An 18,790-nucleotide genomic window follows, 5' to 3' on the forward strand; every position below is an offset into this window, starting at 1 on the left:
TGAGTCTGGTTCGTTATCTGTAAACCCAAATCCTACCAGACTAACAAAGATAATGTTTATAAAGGGTTTATCGAATTGCCGGGCGCCGCTGGCACTTCTGCTGATGGAAAAGCCACAGCAAGATTAGCTTGGGAGGAAGCCGTGGACGTAGGTCAGCTGATTCTCCAAGCGAGCTGCCTCCTTCTGATTCTCAAAGACCAATCGAAGCTCTCCCAGGTGATTCCGCAGGCCTAGAGAGATGACCTGCCTCCAACTGATGCACGGTCCCTTTAAGAGCCTCACTCCCGCCGCCGCCAGACTCCCAGCTTCGCCTAGGCGAAGGCGGAACCGGAAGTTATGGGGGATGCGCCGGTCCCCAGCATGGCGGCTTCTCGGCCCTCCGGGCCGGTTGCTTCTGAGACTGCTGCTGCTCGGCTCCTGGCTGTACTGTGGGTCGTGTCAGTAACCACGGGACCTTGGGGAGCTGCCGCCGGCGGTGGCGAAGAGTCACTTAAGTGCGAGGACCTCAGAGTGGGACAATATCCTCTGTGAGGAGCCCCCCCCATGGGGCGAGGTAGATTCGGGGTCGAGAGTGGGTCGCGGTTCTCAACACGGGCTAAGGTTTTACTGAAAGGAAAGGTGACCTGTGTCCTTTAATGACCGAGGGACCCCAGGCGGTGAAGAGAGATGTGGGGCTGGGACGGACAGAGGCCATCCTGTGTGATTTCCTTGGGATTTTACTGATCGTTGATGCTTCCTCTTGTGATCCCCCTTTCTTTTTTAAAAATTCATTTTTTTAACCGGTGGGTTTATTTGTTCAAACACATTGATACTGAAGTTAGGCCATGTTTGTAAGCATTGGAATTAAGTTAAAAGGTTGATGGACCCTACCCTGGAAATTTGCCGACTTCGGGGAAGACAAGTACAGTAATTAATAACGATATAGCCAATGTATGTTGCCCATTTATTGTTAACTTTACATTTATTACCTTATACTATCTCGACCTACATGAGATCCCAGACTGCAAGGGGGCAAATTCCTGCTCCACTTTGTAACAGTGGACAAATTATTTGAACTGTGTTTTATCATGAGTAAAAATATAGATAACAGTGCTACCAACTTAAAGGTCTGTTGTGATAAATTAGTACAGGTAAGTCACTTAGAACAATGCCTGGCACGTAGTAGGGGCTATATGTGTTAGCTGTTTGTTTACTGATGAGAAAACAGGCTGGAGGAGTTAAGTAGATCTGTTCATTGCAGCAGCTCTGATAAGTGGAGGAGGATATGAAATGGGAGTTATATTCAAATTAAAATAGGTAATTTTGTACAAAATTAGACAGTTTTATACAAGTTGTAGAACAGAAAAATTAATAGAAGCCAGAGATATAAAAAAGATTCTATGAGAAGAAATCTTAAAATTAAGAAAATTCGATAGTATTTTTAAGAGTTGAGGAGAGGCCGCCATTATTAAATTTTTACAGAATAGCTCTAATTTGCTGATTACCATTATGCTAGGAGTTTGAGAATCACTGACCTAGTAAGTTGAGCCCCTTTCTTGGCAAAAATGTCGGGATGATTATTTCTAATAAAATAATTGAGCAGTATGAAGAGCTGTGCTTTTTGAAACTTAGAAGTACCTGAGCATACAAGATGATGTTAACTGGAAAATGTTTTTCCTCGCATAAAGATGAGATGTCCAGTAGTGATTCAGAAACCCTAAAGAGGTGTCAGACTCTGTCTCCAGAGACATCCTGTGAGTACCTTACTTATCTCATATTAGTGTCAATAAAATTTTTAGGAAACAGAACCCCGACCCCAAGTGTTGTGAACATCTATGAGAAGATAATTATTATATCCATTTACAAAAGCTTAAAATCCTGTTGGGGAGACCATGTAGACCTGCCTAAAACAACCATCTTCCTCGCAGTCTGATGGAAAGCACCCTCGGCTTGGAATCAGGAAATCTGATTTTACTACCTATCACTCATACCACTTTGGATAAATCACTCAAACCTTGAGCATCAGTTTGCTTCAGTAATGTGGGGATAATAGTATCTACATCACAGGATTATTTGTGTTACATGAAATTATGTATATGGTAATACTTGGGGCCTGTAAATAATTTCAGTCAGATATCTGGAAACTGATTTTTTTAACTTGAAGTTCTCGTATATAATTTGGTAAAGATTTTTATTTTCTTTTTTTTTGTGTGCTTTGTGCTTAAACCCTGACTGATGTTCCATAAGCACAGCACCCTCTGCTAGAGTTTTTAATACAATTTTCCTGTAATAAGTTAATATTCAGGTATTATTTAGTGACACTAGAAGTATACCTGTGCTTGTTGACTTGGACAAACTAACAGCCTCTTTTCACATGTGAATATAATCATAAATATATAAGATGACATGTTAAAGACAAGATGATAATGTTTTATATTGGAATGTAGTTCATATTTCCTTAACTTTTCTACATATATTTGTAAAGATCCAAAAATAAATGATGCTACACAAGAACCAGTTAACTGTACAAACTACACAGCTCATGGTAAGACTTGCAGAAACATTTTAAATAATTTTTAAAACATTATTTCATAGATGAATGTGTGATCGCTAACAGTAATTAATAAATGTGTTTTTTCTTGATTTACAACATTATTATTATTCAGTTTTCAGAACAACTTAGTATTGGAGAACTGGCTAGGGGTTGTTAATATTTAATTTAAAAAATAATCTTATTCTATTAATTATATAAACTGAGTTTTTTATTTTCATTCATTTTTTTAAAAAACCTTTAGAATAATTTATATAGCTTTCTTGTTGCCCTTTATTTATCAAGTTATGTTTTACAAAGATGCTTCTTTAGACTTTTAATTACTCAAAGAGAACTTGAAATGAGACTTTTAGTCCAATAAGGTACGGTGAGGAGCTTTATCACCCATATCATGCACTTGTAAAATATACTTAGGTACATCCTAAGTGTGAAAAGAATACGGTAAGGATTTGAAGTGTGCATTAGTTTTTTCTTAGACGTTTTGGTAATGGATAACACCCTCAACCTAATGATTTGGGGGAGCTTCTGTTATTCCAAAAAATACGTAATGCTAGATAAAAATTAATAAGTTGTTTAGCCTTCTAAAGGGTTATATTTTGGAAAGGAGGCAGATAGATGTAAGTTGGAGCTATTTGGATTTGGCATTCTTATTTGACATGGTACATAATGATGGTCAATACCTAGTATTATTTTGAGAAAAGAACACCTATTGAATATATACTGATTGTTTTATTCTTTAGACAGGAAATAAGGCAATAATTGATGTTTTCTTTATAAATGAAAGCTACTAAACAGATTCATTTTGGAAATCAGATTAAAGGGATTTTTTTAACTGCAAAAATCTTTCAGTTTTTCAAAATTATCTTATAGTCAAATAACTGACCTCTTGATTATGAATTTGTATATATTTTTAAAAGATGTCCCTTCTCTTTTTTATTCCTTTATATTTTGACACACTGTTAGCCCCATTCTATTCAGCAGAGATATTTGAAAGTAAATTGTGTTAAACTTTTATAACAGACGTTTTGCTACTATTCTGGAGTAATGAAATTTTATCATATAAACAGTAATAGGTTATATATATGATTTTTATAGTAAATATTGCTCAATATATGTACATTTATTTAATTAAGATGTGTTAGACTTAAAGGAACTTTGCACGGAATCCCCTCCTTTTTAAATTGCTTTATAAGTATATTCTGATTTGCCTGTGTTACAGTTCAGTCTTTTATATTGTGCTCTCAGAATACAGAGAATAGTGTTAACACACATAAAGAACAATGAGCTTTCAGATATTCAACCACGTATATGAAATATGTTGGAAATCTGTGAATACTATTGTGACTGAGGTCACTTTAAACTAGGAATCAGGCAGCCAGCCATCTCAAAAAAGCCTTTTCTAGTCTGCAGAATTCTTTGTACGTATGAGGATTTTGAAGGAAATTATACAACTAAAAAGAATAGTTTCTGACCAAAAAGAGCTCTGCCCTCCAGTTAGGTGTCTCTTTTGTAAAATAAGTTTGAATCCACTTAAGTAATTATTGCTAAATAAGTTTATAAACAACTACAAAATCAAATGATGAGACTGCTAGGAAGTATAAAAGGACTTGGAGGTGTTATGGTCACGTTGTGACCTGTCAGGTAAGTTATCATAGATGATGTAAGTGGAGAGCTGCAGAAAAATAAAAGGAAGGCTTTCTATGTACAGGAATGGTATGGTTATTCATTTGGAGAGAATAAACCATAAGTGCCTAACAATCTGGAAACACACATAAAATGTTATAAATTAATAAATAAATGACTTTAGATTATTATTATGACTTTAAAAAGAAAATAAAGTTTCGGAGACAAATATGAGTTACAGGGCTTCTGCATGTGGATTATAATTTATGCATGACCCAGAAGTGTTCAGCCAAGATCTGGGATAGGTTCTACCAGCCCAGCCCTCATGAGGCTATGTCTGTCCACAGGATGCTTCTTTTAATTGTCCTTTTTAAAACACGCAAGACGAGTGGAGTGGCTGTGGTGAGTCACTTCTGAGTGCTGATCAGAGAGGACATCAAAATAACCCTTGAAACATGCTTTTTGGTCCTGACGTAGGAATATATTAGAGTTGTGAAAAGTGTGATCTCTCTCGTTTCTCGAGCCAAAATTTTTCTTCTTTTTTTTTGAGTATATGAAGGACTATTGCAGAATCCTCAAACTAAGTTTAATTTTCTTAAACTATACTTTTTAGTAAGGAATGAGTGGGTGGAGTGTTTTACGGAGAGGGGAGTTTGGAGGTAGAGAGTAAGAATTGGGACCAAAGGCAAAGGAGATTCAACTATGACAATAAACTGTGTGGTCTTAAAATGGTTACCAGTTAGCCCAACCAGTTAACACGCATCTTTATTTATTCAGAAATTATTTGTAATAGTTTAATAATTAAATTAAAATAAGTAAATGGATCAAAACAGCTAACAGTGAACATTTGTATTATAAACTATTTATTATTGAGAAATTTATTTATTGAGAAGTTATTATATGGCAGGCTTCTGCTAAATGGTATAGATGATACATAAAAGAAGACAATCTCTGCCCTCAAGGAGTGTTCTGTCTAGAACATATATATACATAAAGACATACATAAGCAAGTGTTTTTAATTTTCTGAGTAGTGAAATACAAAAGTATTTAAACTCCATTTCCAGAAATTTTGCTCTGGTCCTTTGGCAGAAGGTCTTTTTCATTTAGATGTTATTGAAGTATATGTACAGAAGAGTACACTTAAATATAACTCAAATAAACTTTCACAAACTGAACACACCTGTGAATGCTTCCAGATTAAGAGACAACCTTATCAACATGCTAGGACTCTGCCCCATGCTCTCTTATAGCCACTACCCTGCCTTAATGATAATTATTATCCTAACTTCTAATAGCATAAATTAGTTATGCAAAGGGTGTGTTATTTTTAAACTTTTTATTTGGAGATAATTTCAAGCTTACAGAAAAATTGCAAGAATAGTACAAAGAACACCCATACACCCTCTCCCCAGATTCACCCATTGTTAAACATTATCCTTCTGGCTTTATCATTGTGCACTCATGCATGCTCTCTGTCTCTCTCTGAATTTGTGTATATATGTTTTGTCCCTAAATATGTTTGTGTGTGTTTTCTAAGAATAGAGATATTCTCTTGACATAACCACAGTTCAGTTGTAAAACTTGAGTAAATTCAGTGTTAATGCACATACTTTACCATCCACATTCTGATTTTGTCAAATAACCCAAATAAAGCCTTTATAGCATTTTCCCCCAGTACAGGATCCCAAGATCAGGTTTTGCCTTTAGTTTTCCTTAACTTGGAATATTTCCACAGCTTTGTCTTTCATGATACTGACAAGTTTGAAGACTACAGTCCCCTTTATTTTAATAGAATATTCCTCATTTGGGATTGTCTGATATTTCCTTACAACTAGATTTAGGTTCTGCATCCCAGGATGGAAAATTACATAAATGATGGCGTGTCCTCTGCATCTCACAGCTGAGGGACGTGATATCCATCTGCCTCTCATTGATGATGTTAAGTGTTGATCACTCAGTCTTTTCAGTTAAATATTTTTTCCTTTGCAACTAATAAACAGTCTTTGGGGAGACTCATTTAGACTATGCAAATATCCTATCCCTCATCAAAAATTTCCCCTAGACTTTCCCCTAGACTAGCATCCATGATGATTCTAGCCCGAATCATTTTTTTTTTTTTTTTTTTTTTTGGCTGTGCCGCAAGGCATGCAGGATCTTAGTTCCCTGACCAGGAGTTGAACCCATGCCCCCTGCAGTGGAAGCACGGAGTTTTAACCACTGGACCGCCAAGGAAGTCCTCCGAATCATTCTTTACTCTGATAGTTGCAAAATGATGATTTTCGAACTCCAGCACTTCCAGAGGAGAGGTGTCTTTTAACAGTAGAAATATGAAGATAGGGTTGGCTCTTACCAGCTTTATCTTTTGCTTTCACCCAAATTCTAGATTGACACATTTAATTATCCGGTGATTATGCAGTATAACCTGTTACAGAAATCATAAATAAAAGAGTCTGACCCTCTTATATGACAGATCAGATCAGAGTGCAGAGGCATGATGTTAACTGGAGTAGGGTCCCAAACCACCTCCTCTCTAGGTCAGTCCATTTTACTGTGATGAAACTTCATTGATTATTTTATTTCTAGTTTAGCTTTTTTGTATTTAAAAAACGGTGCTGCTTTTTATAATTGAGAAATAACAGTGTGCCATGCTTAAATTGATGCCATCTAAATCCTAGACATTAGCCAGAGCCAAACATTTTGCAAGAAAACTGCAAATGGAATAGTTTTCAAGCTTCTGGCATGTTGCTTAATTTTGTCAACTAGTTAACATTTATCGGTAACTGGCTTCCTTAATCTCATCATATTGATTTATTTTTGTTTGTTCCTGATATCAGTGTAAGCATGGCATTATCATGGTGTAATGAAAAGAGTACTGATTAAAAGTGATGAGTTAGTCTAGGACTTGTAGAATATTACCTATTTATGACACTTTGGTGAGCTCATTTAATTTCTTGGCACCTCAGTTTTTCTGTTTGCAAAAGGAAGAAAAGAAAAGAGCATATTACTAGTTCTGCCTACTTAATAGTTTTTTTAATAAATAAGGGTCGGGCTTCCCTGGTGGCGCAGTGGTTAAGAGTCCGCCTGCCAATGCAGGGGACACGGGTTCAAGTCCTGGTTCGGGAAGATCCCACATGCCGCGGAGCAGCTAAGTCCGTGTGCCACAACTACTGAGCCTGTGCTCTAGAGCCTGCAAGCCACAACTACTAAGCCCACATGCCACAATTACTGAAGCCTGCGCCCACCTAGAGCCCACTCACCACAACAAAGAGCAGCCCTTACTCGCGGCAACTAGAGAAAGCCCACACACAGCAACGAAGACCCAACGCAGCTGGGAAGGAAGGAAGGAAGGACTCCTTTAAAAAAAATAAAATAAGTGTCAAATGAAGTCATTATAAAATATGTAAAAATGAATAAATTCTAGGGTTGTAGGCATCTATTGAATAGATTAATTTCATTTCACAAAATCTATTAAATTTACAGCCACTCACGTGTTATATTCATTCCTCATGTCAGGTTCATTCTCTTAGTCTTCTCAGTGTTGAAGTTCTCTAATTTCCTAGAGTAAGGAAGTTGAACACTTTCTCTAGCCAAGCATCATGCTTTACATACCATATGCTTTTAATATGTGTATAATAGCATTACAAGGGTCTTATTCCCATTTCACAGATTACAAAACAAGGTTCAATGAGGTTTTGTAACTTGCCCAGAAGAACATACTAGTTAAGTGACAGAGTTTGGACTTAAGCACAGATTTGTCCCATTCTAAAGTATTGCTTTTTGGAGTTTTCTATCAGTTGAAACAAATCAGATCAGTCTCAATGTTGCTCTTTAATATTTTCTCATGTTATCTCGCTATACTGGGAGCGACAGCTCATCCATCCTCATTAAAGTACGTAATTTTCATCCCTTGAAATAATTAGCTCATACTTCTGTCAAACTTCTCCAGAATTATTGTAGCAATGTGGTTTCCCCTTCACTCTGGTACTTCCACTATTTGTATCTTTCCTGAGGTTCTAAGCCTAGATCGTTGGGCATTTTTCTCTCCTTTATCTGTCTCATTAAATACAAAGCAGCTCATATTGAATACAAATCATTTCTTATATTAGAAATGATACAATAGCATTGAAAGCTAAAATTGTCAAAATATAGGAGTTTGAACAATTAATAGTATCCAACCAAAAAATAGGTATGATTTCTTAGTTTTTAATATTTTTATAAAGCATTTTTACAACTCACCTATAAATGTTTGATCTTCCAAATTTTGTACAGGAACCTGTAATCTCAAAAAATATTACATTTCTGTTAGGCAAGGTATATTGGACAATAACCCCAATGGGAATCATAGTGTTTTGTATTGCAACTATCTCTTTAAGATCTAATTTTAGATAGTCTGCAGGAAGATCTAACAAGGCTATAAGGCAGGAAAGTGACAGCTTCAAACTGAACAAGTACAAGGTAGTAATACATTTAGAGGAAAATTACCCAAAATTTAGTAATAGAATTCTGTTTTATTGCACAATTTTCCAATCCAGAACTTACTACTTTGAGGATTTGAAAAAAAATTAAAGGTGTTATTTGAAGAAAAACTTGCGTCTATCTATAGATCTTCCTGCAGGTCACTTCTTTGTGGAGGTGGAGTGGTCCTCACCAAGGCAAAAAACTTTAATTTTTTAAACCAGACATTGCTTTGACTTATTTACATGCCTGATGCCTTAACTGGAGTACATGTACTCCTGGGGGTAGACAAAGCTTTCCAAGAGGTAAACAGATATAGATGAATAAGTTTTCTAGGGCTGTTAGTAATAGTGTTACAAACTGGATGGCCTAAAACAGTAGATGTTTACTGTCTCTGGAGGCTAGAAGTCTGAAATCAAGGTGTTGGCAAGGCCATGTTCCCTCTCAAACTCTGGGTAGAATTTTTTGTTTCCTCTTTTGAGCTGCTAGGGGTGGCTGGCAATCCTTGGCAGTCCTCGGATTGTAACCTAATCAGTCCTAGTTTCTCTCTCTCTTTTTTTTTTTTTTTGGCCATGCTGCATAGCTTGTGAGATCTTAGTTCCCGACCAGTGATTGAACCTGGGCGCTCGGCAGTGAAAGCCTCGAGTCCTAACCACTGGACCACCAGGGAATGCCCCACATTAGTCTGATCTCTGCTTGTCTTCACATTGCATTCTGCCTGTATGTCTTCACATCATCTTCTCCCTGTGTATGTTCAGTTTTCCCTTTTTTAAGGATACCAGTCTTATTGCATTAGGGCCCACCCTAATGACCTCATCTTAACTTGGTTAAATTTGCAAAGACTATTTCTAAGCAAGGTAACATTCTGAGGTACTGAGGGTTAGGACTTCAACATATCTTTTTGGGAGGGTACAATTCAGCCCACAATGTGTCTTTAAAATAATCAATTTCCAGATCCTCAGTTTTTATATGTGTATTTTTTCCTACAGTTGATGTAAAATTTCTGAATTTTAAAGAAGAGCCCTTTCATATTCTTGGTTGGATCATAGTGGCTATCAAATTGCTGTGGTATTTAGATTCCATTTTAAAGAATGCTATAATATTTCAATACTAAGGGCAGTATTTACAGTATGCTGGAAATAATATTTTTCCCAACAATTTAAACCCATGGTGAAAAATTTTAGAAGTCAAGTTAAAAATGTGTGAGGGAATATATGGTTTTAAAAAGTTATTTTAGGGAGCGTGTGAGCCACATTTTTTGAAGACCACTGATCTACAGCAGTTTTTCAACCTTAGTACTATTAATGTTTGGGACTAGATAATTCTTTATTGTGAGAAGGCTGTCTTGTGCATTGTAGGATGTTTAGGAGCATCCCTGGCCTCTACCCACTAGATGCCAGTAGCAGCTTCCCAGTAGTGACAACCAAAAATGTTTCCAGACGTTGCCAAGTATCCCCTGGAAAGCAAAATTACTTTCCATCATTCCCTCATCATAGAAATAGAGCATACTGATCTCCTTTCAATTGGTAACATAGAATATATATTAGCATTTCAGACGTATGTTAATCTCGGCTTTGAGTTGTCTACTATATAGCTCCAGTCAAAAGCATGACCTGAGATGGCAGATTGAGAGATATAACTTAAGGGACATGATAATAATTCATTCACAAAAGTCAGTAAGTTTTATCCCTGTATCAAGGCAGATGGCAAAACAACTACATATAAATCATGTGTTAACTTTTTCTCCATCTCTGTAGATCTTAACATTATAAGCTCTTGCTTATATCTGGAGTCAGTGTGAGAAATGGCTATGTGGAAAACTTTTCTTTATTGTTCTAGTAAAGTTCTAGTTGAGGACCTTCTCTATTACATTCTCTTACCCTTGTGTCATGAACCAAACCAAATTTCCACAGTGGTTTAGAGGTGAATTGGTATGCTTTCTTTCAGTTATATCACAGTAGCTCTGTAAAGCTTTTTGCCTTAACTACCAGGAACCTCTGAGCTACATTGGTGGTCGGTTATACTGTCTTCCCTTAGTTGTTTCCCAGTATAATTATTTCTTCACTCTCCCTCTTCCCTTAATCTTATTACTTTTTTTCTTGTTTAAATGGTTCTCAGTTGTATTGAACCTATCTATGCCTTTTAGCATAAGCACCTCCTTGTGTTGGAAATGTAAATACATTAAATAAATAAAGTTTATGGGACGGTATAGTTTGAACTATCAATAACACACAGAAGGGTGCAAAGTCATTATAGAGTTTTTTTCCTGGCCTCATTCTCTCAGTGTACTACTCTGGTATAAAAAAGGACAGTGATTTGTTGAAAATCTTAAGATAATTATAGACAGAAAATAAATACCATTTTTCTCTCATAATAAAACTCTGGAGTCTGTGGGGTTTTTTTTTTGTTTGTTTGTTTTAGACTATTAGACCAAGTTCTGTTTTCATTTTCTCAAAAAAAACCCCACTGTAATTATTGTTGCTAAACATAGAGATAAACATTTACTGAAACTAGCCTAAAAACATTAGTACTTCTTAGAAACAATGACGGAGGAAAAGGCACTAACATTTATTGAATGCCTACTAAATGCTGGCCTTACACTAGGTATTTTGTATCATTTAATCCCCACAATAGTCTTATTATGATCTTAGTGCTATTTTTATCTACAAGGAATCCAAGGTTCTGAAACAGGCAATGCACAGATAGGTCATTCTCATTCCAAAGTTCTAGCTCTTTCTTTTTTAAATAAATTTGTTTATTTTTGTCTGCGTCGGGTCTTTGTTGCTGCGCGTGGGCTTTCTCAGTTGCGGTGAGCGGGGGCTACTCTTCATTGCAATACTTGGGCTTCTCATTGCGGTGGCTTCTCTTGTTGCGGGGCATGGACTCTCAGCACACGGGCTACAGTAGTTGTGGCACGCGGGCTCTAGAGCACAGGCTCAGTAGTTGTGGCGCGTGGGCTTAGTTGCTCTGCGGCATGTGGTATCTTCCCGGACCAGGGATTGAACCCGTGTCCCCTGCATTGGCAGGCGGATTCTTAACCACTGCGCCACCAGGGAAGTCCCCAGAGTTCTAGCTTTTTACATGATGTGCCATAAAGACTTCAGGACAGTGCCTAACTAGCACATAGTAAGCTTTATAAGTGTTACTGCCTCGTATTATCATGTCATTTGGGGTATGAATAAAGATCAAAATTACTAAATGCTGAGATAATACACTACATCAAATCCTAGAGGGAATAGAGAAACAAAAAACAAATTCTATACATTTAGAATAAATGAAAGTAATTTATTTAGAATAAAGAGGAATCTTAGTTTATTGTAGCCATCATCTATAAGAACTTTATAAACTGAAAATATAAAATCAGATTATGTTAAATTTAATGAATTACCTAATGAGATACCAACAAAAATTCGAGAAGTATTCTTTATCCTAGAGATAAAGTAAAGGATAGTAATGTGCAATTCTTCCCTTGTTACCTTTGTCAGAGGCAGGAGATTGAACTTGATGGGTCATGCATCTAACTCAGTGTGGCAGTTGTTATGCTTTTGTGTTCAGACTACCCTATCATATTATCTGCACCTTTTTTTTGTTTTTATTTTTTTATCTGTATCTTATCTTGTACATGAGTGTGTGTGTGTGTGTGTGTGTGTGTGTGTGTGTATATATATGTATATAAAATGTAGCTTTTCCTATCTAAAGTATATCATGTTATATTGGGAGGTGGTTTGTTTTAACATTATATTTTCTTGTGTGTATTGCTAGCCTTAGGAAAAAACATAATTACATACTTTTCCACAAGAAAATAAATAATGGATTTTTGCTTTTTTCTGCCTTTAGTTCCATGTTTTCCAGCACCTAACATAACTTGTAAGGATTCTGGTGGCAATGAAACACATTTTACTGGAAACGAAATTGGTTTTCTCAAGCCCATATCTTGCCGAAATGTGTAAGTACCTAGCTTACTGAAGCTAAATTTTCAGATTACTTGCCTATGTTGTATCTTGACTGAATGGAGTGAAGAGGAAAAGAGTTAATTTGTAAGGAGAATCCTGCACTAATATAATTTATACCTTTTTGCTTTTGTCAGAAAATCTCTATTTTAAGTGTGCATATCGTTATATATATATATGCAGTTTACCAACCAAGTAAAGCTCAGTAGTTCACTATGTGGGATAAATAGAATGAATGGCTTCATGCCATGTCAGTTCAGCCAGTTTTTGCTACCAAATGGCTTATGAAAAAATTCTGTTTTCAAAATCTGGGGGCTTTCTCGAGTGCAAATAAGGGATTGTGTACCTATAGTATTAAAAGAATGCTAATTAGTAATCATTTGGATTTTGAAACTTGGTTTCATTATTTGTAATAGGTTTGGATGATAAATGGTAATGTTAAACAGAATTCAAAAGTTAGTTTGGTATATTAAGACAAATGGTTTTATTTTGTTGGGAGTATTGTTTGTTTAAAGGACTTTTAAGTTTGCTATTTATTTTTGCTCCAGTAAAGCTAACAGTTTATTCTTATGTTAATGCTTTGTCCTGAAAACATGATTTAATTTTACCCATTTTTGTTAATTGTTGGCATTCTATTTTTATCTTTTACTGTACGTTGTTGCATTTTATATGATGGCACCTATTTTGCAGTTATATCAAAAAACAACCACTATTTGACTGTTTCTGCAAGTTCTATTAGAATTCTTAGAAATTACTATTAGAGTTTTTTTTTTTTTTTTTTGACCCTACTTCACTGAGTTAATGAGGGGCTTTAGATTCTATCTTGCTGTGTAATCCAATCACTTTAAGCTTCTTGGGTTCCAAGATTGCTCATAAGTAAAGTAAAAATTGTTAAAGGGAATTATTTCCAAAGTACTTAGATATGGTTTAGTCAGTTTTTAGATTTATAGATTGATGTTTCCAAATGACAAATAATTTGTTAAGTGTTGGTCCAAGGTTATAATACAACAACTAAGAAAATCATCCATTAAGAACAGCTAACCATTCAGGTTGGACGTTGCAGGTTCATATTACCTATAATGGTCACACCACAATGATCTGCCACTTAATTTCCAAATCAACTCTGCTTTTCCTTTTACTGTCTCTGAGTAGTTAGGCTCAATGCAACTGAGCTGTACTAATCATGCTCACAAGACATTGATTTCAATTGTGATAGGAAATATAACTATCAAGGAAACTAGATACTCCAAGTCTACTGGCCAACTTATTCCCCTCCTGTAGTAAAGTCTACAATTCCAAAATAGAATTTGCTTGATGAGCATTGAATCAGAACATGGGGAGTTAGATTGATGGATAATTTTAATAAGTCACAAAAGTAACATAACCTGATATATCACTTTCCTTTATCAGGATATTCAGTACATGCCTACCAAACAGCCAGCTGCTAGTTAGCTACTGAGTAAAGACTCACTGACAAATTCTTAATTCATTGAGTGTCCCTTTTCCAGTTTACATATTTTCCTTCTCCTGTAGGCATATCCTTTTATAATATTGATACTTGACTAGAACTCCATCTCAATATTGCAGATATAGCCATTCTATAATGTATTCTTCAGCAGCTGAAGTCTAAACTATGTCTGATTGGTTACCGAGTCACACACCTATTTATACTGGCCATCTGCATTAGTTGGAGCAGCCTGTTGTAACAAATGTCTTAAGAATTTCAGTGACTTAACACAGTAAAAGTTATTTCTCACTCACATCATAGTCCAATTTGTGTTGCCTTGGGGGTCTGGATGGGGTGAAGGGAGTGGTAGTTGCTCCATGCAGTCATGCGGGCTCTTGTGCTTTCATCTTGTAGCTTTGCTTCCTCTAGTCCTTAGAGTCCTTTCCATTCAGCCAGCAGATGGAAAGTGGAGAAAAAACCCCTGCAGGAATGTTTTATTGGCCAGACATAAAATGATGGCATACATCACTTCTGTCCTCATTCCATTGGCCAAAACTAAGTGATGGCTGCACTTAACTGCAAAGTTAGCTACAGTAAACAAAGGCATATCTCAGAGATATCGTGAGTTTGGTTGCAGACCAGTGCAATAAAGCAAGTCACATGAATCATTTGGTTTCCCTGTGTACATAAAAGTTATGCTTATACTATATGTAGTCTATTAAGTGTGCGACAGCATTGTGTCTAAAAAAACCATACCTTAAATTTATTAATGCTGTTGGAAAAATGGTGCCGATAGACTTGCTTGATGCAGCGTTGCCGCAAACCTTCAACTTGTAAAAAACAGTTTATCTGTAAAGCACAATAATGCAAAGCACACCAAACAAGGTCTGCCTGTTGTTTTGTTGTATGTACATGAGAAAAAGAGAAATGATTTGGTAAACAATTAGACAGATCTCTTCTACACACCAGTTTTTAGATTATCCTTTAGGATGATTTATTTATGTAGGTAACTGCTTTTCTGATTTCGTTCCCCTTACCAGCCAAGATTTTTGAGAGGCTTGTTTCTATAATATTTATCTTTTATGAATTTTTCAGTCTAATGCAGTATGGCTTTTGGCCATACTGAAATTCGCTAGCCATCTTTGTTGCTATATCAAATGGATATTTATAGTCCATATCTTAATCCTTCTACAGCATTTGGCATTCCCTTTTCTTAAAATACTTTCTTTCCTTAACTTCCAGTATAAAACACACTTCTATTTCTTTTGATTCCTATTCCTTTCCTTCTTCCTTAAATCTTGATATTCCCAAGATTATGTCCTTGGTCCTTTTCTCTGCTTCATTCATCCACCCCTTTGGTTTCTCTCACCATCTTTATATAAAGGTCCTTTCCTTCAAATCATTTCCTCCTTTGTATTAGTGAATGCAGCTGTTCTACCCAGTTTCTTAAGCAGAAACTTTTGGAGTCATTCTCCTATTCTCTCATTCCCCACATTTCTTCTGGCTGCTTCTGCCTTCTTAGTATTTCCAAATTTTGTTTCCTTTTCTCTCCCACTGCTACTATCCAGTAGGTTATAGCTTGAGTTTCTACAAAGTCTCCGAATTTATTTCTCTACTTCTAGTCTGGTGACCCATTGCAATGTAGAAGGGGCACTACTGCCCTCAGTGTAAAATCTGACGTTCTTATAATATTAGATGCATAGACAGAATCTCTGGGTTGTTTACCATCTTCCCTAACTCCCTGAAAATGTCCTGATTGTGAGTCAATGCAAAAAACAGGATCATAAGCAGGAGACTCACATAATCAGATTTGACTTTAAAATGATAACTCCAGCTACCTTTTTATTTCTTTACTCCTCTTTGCAGCAACTCCTTGAAAGAGTTATCTAATACTTCTTTTCTTTAATTTTGTCCAACCTTTTTTTTTAATTGAGTTAACATAGGTTTGTAACATATAAGTTTCATGTGTACATTATAATTCAACTTCTGTATACACTGCAGGGTGCTTCTCACCACATCTAGTTTCCATCCATCATCATACAAAATTGATCCCTTTTACCCATTTCGCCTACCTCCCACCCCCCTTCACCTCTGTGTCTACCAGTCTGTTCTCAGTTTCTATGTGTTTGTTTTTGTTATTTTTTGTTGTTCATTTACTTTTTTTTATATTCCACATATGAGTGAAATCATATGGTATTTGTCATATTTGTCTTTCTCCATCTGACTTATTTCACTTAGCACATGGCACTTAGCACATAGACCTCAAGGTCTATGCATGTTGTCACAAGTAGTAAGATTTTGTCTTTTTTTTTAATGGCTGACTAGTATTCTTGTATATATATATACACCATATCTTCTTTATGCACTCATTCATTGGTGGGCAGTTAGGTTGTTTCCATATCTTGGCTATTGTTAATAATGCTGCAGTCAACATTGGGATGCATATATCTTTTTGAATTAGTGTTTTCTTATTCTTTGGATAAATACCCAGAAGTGGAATAGCTGGATCATATGGTAGTTTTCTCCATACTGTTTTTCTTTTCTTTTCTTTTTTTAAACTAAATAAATTTATTTATTTATTTACTTTTGGCTGTGTTGGGTGTTCATTGCTGCACGGGCTTTTTCTAGCTGTGGCGAGCAGGGGCTACTCTTCATTGCGGTGCATGGGCTTCTCATTGCGGTGGCTTCTCTTGTTGTGAAGCACAGGCTCCAAGTGCATGGGCTTCAGTAGTCGTGGCATGCGGGCTCAGTAGTTGTGGCTCACGAGCTCAGTAGTTGTGGCTCGCAGGCTCTAGAGTGCAGGCTCAGTAGTTGTGGCACACGGGCTTAGTTGCTCCGCAGCATGTGGGATCTTCCCAGACCAGGGCTCAAACCTGTGTCCCCTGCATTGGCAGGCAGATTCTTAACCACTGCACCACCAGGGAAGTCCATCCATACTGTTTTTCATAGTGGCTGCTCTAATTTACATTTCCACCAACAATATATGAGGGTTCCCTTTTCTCCACATCCTCTTCAACATCTTGTCTTTTCTTGTTTTTATGATAATAGCCATTCTAATGTGTGAGGTGATATCTCATTGTGGTTTTAATTTGCATCTCTCTGATGATTGAACATCTTTTCAAGTGCCTGTTGGCCATGTCTTAAATGGAAAAATGTCTGTTTAGATCCTCTGTCCATTTTTTAATCAGGTTGTTTGTTTTGTTTTTATTGAGTTGTATGATAGGAATTGCACTGAATCTGTAAATTGCTTTAGGTAATGTGTATTTTAACAATGTTAATTCTTCCAATCCATGAGCATGGGATATTTTTACACTTCTTTGTGTTTTCTTCAATTTATTTCAATAATGTCTTACAGTTTTTAGTATACAGGTCTTTCATCTCCTTGGTTAAACTTATTCCTAGGTATTTTATTATTTTTGTTGCAATTATAAATAGGATTGTTTTGTTAATTTCTTTTTCTGCTAGTTTGTTAGTGTATAGAAACACAACAGATTTTTGTATATTGATTTTTTTACCCTGCTATTTTACTGTATTTGTTTATTATTTCTAATAGTTTTTGGTGGAGTCTTTAGGGTTTTCTATATATAAAATTATGTCATCCACAAATAGTGACAGTTTTACTTCTTTCTTGCCTTTTATTTCTTTTTCTTGCCTAATTGCTCTGGCTAGGACTTCCAATATTATGTTGAATAAGAGTGATGAGAGTGGGCATCCTTGTCTTGTTCCTGATCTTAAAGGGATAGCTTTCAATTTGTCACTGTTGAATATGATGATAGCTGTGGGTTTGTTACATATGGCCTTTACTATGTAGAGGTACATTCCTTCTGTACTCATTTTATTGAAAGTTTTTATCATAAATGGATTTTGAATCTTGTCAAATGTTTTTCTGAGTCTTTTGAGGTGATCATATGGTTTTTATTCATTTTGTTAATATGGTGTGTCACATTGATTGATTTGTGGATGAATCATCCTTGCATCCCTGCAATAAATCCCATTTGATTATGGCATATAATCCTTTTAATGTATTGTTGTATTTGGTTTACTAATATTTTGTTAGGGATGTTTGCATCTGTGTTCATCAGAGATATTGGGTTGTAATTTTCTCCTCTTGTGGTGTCCTTGTCTGGTTTTGGTAATGCTGGTTCTGCAAAATAAGTTAGGAAGCATCCCCTCCTCTTCAGTTTTTTGAAAGAGGTTGAGAAAGATAGGTATTAAATCTTTGAATGTTTGGTAGAATTCACCAGTGAAGCCATCTGGTCCTGGACTTTTGTTTTGGGGGAGGTTTTTGGTTAATGTTTCATCTCTTTACTAGTGATAGGTCTATTCAGATTTTCTATTTCTTACTGATTCAGTCTTGGAAAGTGGTATGATTCTAAGAATCTATCCATTTCTTCTAAGTTGTCCAATTTACTGACATACAGCCATTCATAATAGTCACTTATAATCCGTCATGTTTCTTTGGTATCCATTGTAACTTCTCCTCTTTCATTTCTGATTTTATTTATCTGAGTTGTCTTTTTTTTTGTTGTGAGTCTAGCTGAAGGTTTGTCAACTTTGTTTATCTTTTCAGAGAACCAGCTCTTAGTTTCATTGATCTTTTCTATTTTCTTTTTAGTCTCTATTTCATTTATTTCCACTCTGATTTTTATGTTTTCCTTCCTTCTGCTGACTTTGGGCTTTGTTTTTTCTCCTTTTTCTAGTTACTTTAGGTGTATGGTTACATTATTTGTGGTGTTTCTTGAGGTAGACCTGTATTTCTATAAACTGTCCTCTTAGTACTGATT

At 36.0% G+C, this 18,790-nt stretch overlaps 1 protein-coding gene across 7 annotated transcripts in view; it reads left to right on the forward strand.

The window, feature by feature from the left end:
• Positions 1–321: 321 nt before the first annotated feature.
• Positions 322–18,790, forward strand: part of TM2D1 (TM2 domain containing 1) — a 140,508-nt gene continuing 122,039 nt past the window's right edge. For 4 of the 7 annotated variants that reach the window (XR_007471346.1, XM_033409047.2, XM_033409045.2 and 1 more), the window contains exons 1-3: positions 322–518; positions 2,451–2,524; positions 12,447–12,555. Coding sequence is in view for 6 of the 7 variants with exons in the window: in XM_033409047.2 (XP_033264938.1) it covers positions 337–518; positions 2,451–2,524; positions 12,447–12,555 (365 nt within the window). In the remaining variant the exon portion in view is untranslated. Of the gene's footprint in view, positions 554–1,667; positions 1,734–2,450; positions 2,525–12,446; positions 12,556–18,790 lie in introns of all 7 variants that reach the window. The other 3 variants (XM_033409044.2, XM_004281596.4, XM_033409049.2) reach the window with 2 other exon arrangements.

This window comes from Orcinus orca, chromosome 1 (assembly GCF_937001465.1).
Source record: "Orcinus orca chromosome 1, mOrcOrc1.1, whole genome shotgun sequence".
Taxonomy (NCBI): domain Eukaryota; kingdom Metazoa; phylum Chordata; class Mammalia; order Artiodactyla; family Delphinidae; genus Orcinus; species Orcinus orca.